We start from the raw sequence: 7,542 nt of genomic DNA on the forward strand, positions 1-7,542 counted from the left end.
ATCACTTCACTTTCATTCAGTAAGTCTTTATTGTCACATGTACTCTCACAAGCTATGAAAGTTATCTGTCATTGTGATACACAGTGCACACAACAAAATGTGTCATACATTTGTGCAGGTTCAGGATCCTGAACCTGCAACCCTTCATTTACGAGTCATCTTCATTACCCGTGTTTCTCTAGTTAGTATGCATGGCTTTGCATACAAGCAGAATGCAGCGATACACATAATGTTTTTGTGAACATGATGTTGGTGTCAGTCAAGACCATTCATGATCGGACCATGATCATAACTTTTGCCCTTTTACCGCTGGTTGTGCTGTTTCTCTTGTAGCTGGCCAGGTACTCCACAGAAGGACTTCTGCAGCTCGGACCCCTGGGCTCCACGACTTTCCTGCCGGACACAAAGTGTCTGGTGGACGATGGCCGAAGTCGCATCCCAAGCCTGAAGAAATGTGACACGGTTTCTAGATCATCTCAACGGCTGTGGGATTTCACACAGGTAAAAGACACCATCATGGCTGACACCACTTGATGAGGTGGAAAAAATCAAATATACATATACACATTTATTAATATACATTTGAAAACAAGGGTAGAATTGCTTTGTGTAGGAAATTTTTATTTTATTTTTATTCTGTTGGCACTTTGAGATTTAAACAATGTAAAATGCAGTATAAATAAAATGTATTATTATTTTACCATTATAAAGACTTTATTAATAATTTGTTACTAAACATGTATTTTGCATTGAAAGGGTCCTAATCTATTTAATACTGTAACCACATTCTAATATGGAGGCAAAATATGAAACTGAATGGATGAAACGGAGAAAACCTATAATCTAGGTACCTAGCATGACCTAGTACATAAATCTGATTGTTCAAATATGTCATTAGTATCACAAGGGATATCATACAAAATTGTGCAATAATAATATCATCTTGAGGCATCAATCTATGACATTGCATCATTAAGACAGCATTTTTTTTTATTTCTGGATTGAAATATTAAATGTTTCTAATATTAAAGGATAGTCTGGACTATAATCATAATAATACCCTTGAGTGCAATTAGCTATTTACACTGGAGTGCTGATCTGCAGTATAGCACTCTTTCTTGCATATTATTTCTTAATTAGCTAAAATTTGCAGTGGAAGGCATACTTTTTATATTACTTTTTCATTATTAATGGCCACTCTGATCACATAATTACCTTTCATCACTGTTGTCCATGTTTATATGTTGCTAAAAGTAAAGGTAAAGTTTAAAGTAAAAAAATTAAGTAAAGTTTACAGAAATGAAAATGAGAGAAATGTGATTGTGATTATGCTATTTTTCAGAATGGCCCCATCATCAGCAGAGACACTGGACGCTGTCTAGAGGTGGAGATGTCAAAAGATGCTAACTTTGGGTTGCGGCTTGTGGTTCAACGATGCACTGGACAGAAGTGGATGATTCGAAACTGGATTAAACATCCGAGACACTGAGAAGCAATGCTTTCTGGGATTTGGATTTTATTTATTTAAAAAAACATTTTTGCAACATTTTTTTTATGAAAATAATGGACTCCATGAATGGCAAATACAAATGAAGAATGTGTCTGGCCCACCTCAGACTCAGCAGGCCAAGTATTAATATGAAACATGATCAATTTGTTTTCAGGCTTGCGGGAGGGCTCAATAATAATGAACATGATGCAATCAACACTGTTTGCAGTAATTTTACTTTTCTGACACATGGAATAATGGATTTTTTACATTTTATTTTATAGTGTTGTACATTGTTGAGAAGACTTAAATAGGCAATTATGGTAAGAGCAATCACTTTAAGGTTGAACAATGTAAAAAATATGAATATCACCAATTTCAAAGGTGAATTGTTCAAGGACTGACATATCGATTCTGAATCCTACAGACTGTGAAATGCTGTGGATAGGCAACTATCCTTGATAGAGACTTAAGATGCATATCCCAAGTGCTAACACAACCTGAATCGAGAAACATGACTCTCCGGACACTGCAGACTAGCCTTTTTAAAATCCTCATTTCTCTGTTGACTGTACAGCTTATGCACAACTGAACAACTGGATCATGAGCTCACAAAAAGGAATCACGTGCCTTTTTTCTGTCATTATGCTACATCTGAGTAGGGAGCAGTTGGTCCCTAAGCATGTATAATAATTTTAAATTAATGAAAGTGTAAACATGTGTAAAGATGTCTTATAATAGTATTATGTTGTAAACTGTTATCAGTACTTCAGTAATAATTATGACAATAAAAGGAAAGTTTTTTTTGATGGTTTTGCTTAAGCAAATGTGACACTGTCACATTGTGACAGTGTTCTTGTGACTGTGATTTGCACTATTTTGATTTGATGGAGCATTAATGGGCACTGGAAGGCAAAGCCACATGAAGAGCCTCTGCACTGCCTCCATATTCCATAAATGTTGAGAGAGAGACAGAGAGAGATATCAACATCTCAACAACAACATTAATTTTATTTTTATCCCAAACTTTCACATAATAGACTCCTCAAAAAATTAAGGGAACACAATAATATTCTTATTAAATACTTTGTTATTTACATCGTTGAATAGGCTGGCAACAAAATTACACCAAAATTATCAATGGAAATCAAATTTATCAACCCATGGAGGTCTGGATTTGGAGTCACACTCAACACAAAGTGGAAAAACACACTACATGCTGATCCAACTTTGATGTAATGTCTCACATGGGGTCTGAGGATCTCATATCTTACTACATAAGGGTAGTAAGGCTACTGCTAGTGAGCACATGGAGGGCTGTGTGGCCCCCCCTAAAAATGTCGCCTCGCATCATTACAGACACACTGCCAACCCAGTCATGCTGGAGGATGTTGCAGGCAGCAGAATGCTCTCTGTGGCATCTCCAGACTCTGTCACATCTGCCAAATGTGTTCAGTGTGATCCTGCCTTCATGTGTGAAGAGCACAGGACAACAGTGATGAATCTGCCAATAGTGCTGTTCTCTGGCAATTGACAAACATGCCAGGCTGTAAGCACAACCACCACCTGTGGACGTTGGGCCTTCATGCCACCCTCATGGATACTGTTTTGGACCATTTGAGCAGACACATGCACATTTGTGGCCTGCTGGAGGTCATTTTGCAGGGCTCTGGCAGTGCTCCTCCTGTTCCTCCTTGCTCAAAGGCGGAGGTAGCGATCCTACTGCTGGGTTGTTGCCCTCCTACTGCCCCCTCCACGTCTCCTGATGCACTGGCCTGCCTCATAGTAGCGCCTCCATGCTCTGGACACTACGCTGACAGACACAGCAAACCTTCTTGCCACAGCTCGCTTTGATGTGGCATCCTGGATGAGCTGCACTACCTGAGCCACTTGTGTGGGTTGTAGACTCTGTCTCATGCTACCACTAGAATGAAAGCACCGGCAGCATTCAGAAGTGACCAAAACATCGCCCAGAAAGCATAGAACCTGAGAAGTGGTCTGTGGACACCACCTGCAGAACCACACCTTTAATGGGGATGTCTTGCTAATTGACTATTCCATTTGCACAACAGCATACGAAATTGATTGTTAGTGTTGTTTCCTAAGTGGACAGTTTGATTTCACAGAAGTGTGATTGACTTGGAGTTACATTGTGTTCCCTTTATTTTTTTGAGCAGCGTATATCTCAATTGGCTTGCCCAGATTATTAGAGATGACACTCCCCAAGACCCTTTTTGAGCACAAGGAAAAACTCCTTGAAAAGAAAACTAAAGAATAATCATAGAGGGACCCTGTTGCTGTCACAGCAGCAAAAAGTCAAATTAGAGAGAAAGAAAGTGATTGTCATTGTGAAACACTGCAAAGCACATGGCGAAAGCACATTTGTGTTTTGTATTTAACACCTCACCTCAGTGAGCAGCAGACAACCATGACAGGCGCCCAGAGAGCAGTGTGTGGGGATGCCACTTTGGTCAGTGGCACCTCAGTGACCTGTGAACCTTCCAATTAGGGGTCCACCTCCTTACCCGCAAGGCCAACCACTGCCCAATTATGGTGCAGAGAAGAAAGTAACTTTGCATTTTTTAAGATGTTGGACATTGTCCACAGATACAGGAACACCACAATGATACCAGTCCATTATGAAATCCCTTGTGGGTGGCTGCGGTGACCCTCTGGTACTTCTCACACTCAGTGAGTGATTGTGGTAGAATTCCTGGAAACATGTCGAGTGCAACAGTAGCCCCAGCGGTCTATCTAGACCAGCCTAGGTGAGATGTTCATCACAGCACGTGTGCTTTTAGCTGTAATAGAATGCTTGGGTAAACAAACACTTGACGCCATGTCTGAGTTCCACACAATTGGAAAGAAGGCTGTTCCAGAGCTGGGGAACTACATGCCCAAAACAGCTCGAATTTTTCAGAGGGAATCAGCTCTTTTGTATTGTTCTATGGTCAAGACAAACCTGACAGTTCTGTTTGTTCTTCTGCTGACCACCACATACATACCATATTTACGGAGCTGTTCATATTTCTCATGGCCAAATATCAGGCAAAAACATTTCCAGAGAATTCATTTAGAAAAAAAGAGCATATAAAAATTGTATAAATAAAAAAGGCAGTGTCTGCTCGTTATTATTAAGCAATTACGAAACTTGATTATGGTATCAATGAACAGTGTCTGGAGTTCTGCATCTGGGGACCTGCGAGAACGCAGAATTACATCCACCTGAGTGTTCTGCAGTGTTCTTCGGGGCTCTTTTTAATTTATTTTCCAGCTGGTTTACCACAGGGGACTGCAAGTCCGTCACGGAAGAGCTGTTTGGCTCTAATCATTTCGTTAACAACCATACATTATCTCTGTCCTTTCATCTTTAAGTGCAATTTAGTTTTTAAAAAATTAAAAGTCACATCACCAAAACAGCCTCATAAATTGTCAGTCCAGTCCAATGAAAGAGAAACAGCAGGAAAATATTATTTTGCCTCGTTGCATTGTTTTTACCTTGTTTCAGCCACAGAAGAGCTTTCAGGGAAGATAAATAGCAGGCATCCACCGTGAAGGAATCGTCAGAGTTTGCTTTTTTGCAATTATCCTCCCTCACTCAAATGAGGAAAAATGCATGGTTGTTGCAGGTCTAACCACACTAGGCTTTCTCATACTGTGCAGTTAATTTATTTTCAGCAAGTGTCTGTTTTTGTCTCATTTATATGACAAAAGACAGACACAGCAGCACCAGGGTGGGGTTTTGGCCGGTTCTCTTCTGTCCATGCTGAATGGTTGCAGAGAGATCTAAGTCAGGTGAAGAGGCAGTAATGGAATTTAAAGGTCCAGTCGGGCAATGGACACAATCCCTGCATGCAACGTTTACCCCATTATTATTCACATTGCCAACCACAACTTTTTCAGAACAACAGTCCAGGCTCAGGCAAGGATGTTGAGGTAACACCATTACTGAAAATGACAAGACAAATGACCAGGCAACTCTGTCACAAAGTTGTGCAAGTATCCTTACTGAAGAAATTTCCCTCATTGCCTGTGTTTGCAATATAAAACAAACTAAATTATAGAATCATTTTACATTATATCACGTAATGCAACATATAGGGAGCCCAATTGGGTCATTATAAAGGCAGCAGTACCCAATAATGCAGTAAGTTGCTGTGCTCTCATTATGAAAATGTCAGTACTAAATGCCTTGGTTGCAATTATTGACAGAGTCGCACTAATTACTAAATTTAAATTTAAAGTGCCTTTTGGCAGGATAGTCATTATAGAGATAATTGTTTTATTTACATTCTAACTTACTTAGAAACCTAATGCATTTGTGCCCAGAAGCTCAAACACAGTAATACTTAATTCTTAACTGGTCATTTTATGTTTTTCCGGCTAGACTTTTTTTCCTGTTTTCCAGTCTATTGCTATGCAGGTTTGCAGCTGCCAGATCCCATCCTGGGCAATTGGGTGCAGGGCAATTTAGAGTCACCAATTTACCTAATGCCTCACCAACACAGGGAAAACACACACACAAAGCCATAGTCAGAGGTGTGAGGACACAACGATAACCACCACACCAACCAACATCAACGTCAACCAACCTCAACTAATTAATCACATAATTTGCAAAGACTTAATGATTAGTTCTTAATTAATATAATGCAGAGACAAGTGAGGTGAAGAGGCTCAGACAGGGAGGGGCAGGGAGACGATCTGGTCTTTTTAATTTTTTAATTAAACCCAATGCAGACTCTGACACTGAATAAAATTGCAATAATATTTCATGCTAATTATTTTTCTCACATTCATTTAGCAAGCCCTACTTGCAATCATCTTTGTCATAACTATAACTTATATAAAGTCTGTATGAATACAATAATGTAGGAAGCTGTATGAGTTTATAAGGTTTGAGTTTATCATTTTATTATTTACTTCCAAAAAAGAAAGCAGCGCTGGTCACAGTTCTGTAGTTTGCTAATGAAGGGCCAACATGACAGGGACGTGAAGGGCTTGCATGTGCCAGAACAGCTTGTGGATGCTGTAATGAGATCTCAAGAGAGAGGAGTAGCTCCAAGACACAATTAAGTCCAGCGTATGCTCTCGCCCTGCAAGCTAGAGCCAGTCTTCGGTGGATGAAATTATGCGTGTGTCAGGGTCAATGATAGATCTTAGGAAAGGGTTTAGATTGCATGATGAGTTCTTGTGTCATGACTGATCTCATCCCATTCGTCTTCCCATTCTTTTTTATTTTTCACTTTGGTTAAAAATGTACATCAAAACAAAGACATGAACAGCAATTTTCACGTAATGTAATTTCCTTACTTTCTAGAAAAAAAATTACTTAATTTCTAGCATGATTTTAAGGCTTCCATGATTCAGGTTTAAATGGTATTTAGCTTCATTTATTACAATTGTTTTCTAATGCCCTCTCCTGGCTGTTATTCTTCTTTGACCAAGAGTCTCATGGAAATATTTTTTTAAATCAAGCATTCCACCATACTGATATCTAATAGCAAAAATCACCATGCTTTACCCAGACGGGCAGGAGGTAATTGACAGTTTCTCTCTTATTGCAGGCTGTGATATATTTTGGGATGGAGATTGGCTGTTGGGTACCAGCATTCTGACAGTTTTTTTTTATATCTTTTGAAAGCAGCCTTTTCCTTCACATGATGAATGTCACATCACCATGGAAACATCACTGTAGGGTTTTAAGTGGGCTTTTTAATATGGTACTAACAGCATTAAATATGCTACATCCAAATGCTACTACTACTACTACTAATAATAATATTAATAAGGCAAAGGATGAAACATTCAGTATTATCAAATGTCATTAGAAATAAACAGCACATCTTCCCTGGTGTCATGGGTTCTCATCAGAGTTGAGTATATTTGGGGAAATTCTCTATGGGTCAGATTTATGTCACTTAAGTCCACACCCCTGTAATGACCCATGATTGTGATTAATGGTCAGGCCATGTGCTGCAGTTTCCATTCCACCTAATTAGTGTCTTTGTTTGACTGCTTTCTAAGCACTAAATGGAATGTTATTCCCTCCT

The 7,542-nt window shown here is 39.2% G+C and overlaps 1 protein-coding gene across 1 annotated transcript in view; it reads left to right on the forward strand.

Moving 5' to 3' along the window:
• The window catches only part of galnt9 (polypeptide N-acetylgalactosaminyltransferase 9), a 51,425-nt gene extending 49,127 nt beyond the window's left edge, over positions 1-2,298 (forward strand). The window contains exons 10-11 of the mRNA XM_028996148.1: positions 334-501; positions 1,343-2,298. Of these exons, the coding sequence (XP_028851981.1) occupies positions 334-501; positions 1,343-1,489 (315 nt within the window). The 3' untranslated portion in view covers positions 1,490-2,298. The remainder of the gene's footprint in view (positions 1-333; positions 502-1,342) is intronic.
• Positions 2,299-7,542: the final 5,244 nt, after the last annotated feature.

This window comes from Denticeps clupeoides, chromosome 11, assembly GCF_900700375.1.
Source record: "Denticeps clupeoides chromosome 11, fDenClu1.1, whole genome shotgun sequence".
NCBI lineage: Eukaryota > Metazoa > Chordata > Actinopteri > Clupeiformes > Denticipitidae > Denticeps > Denticeps clupeoides.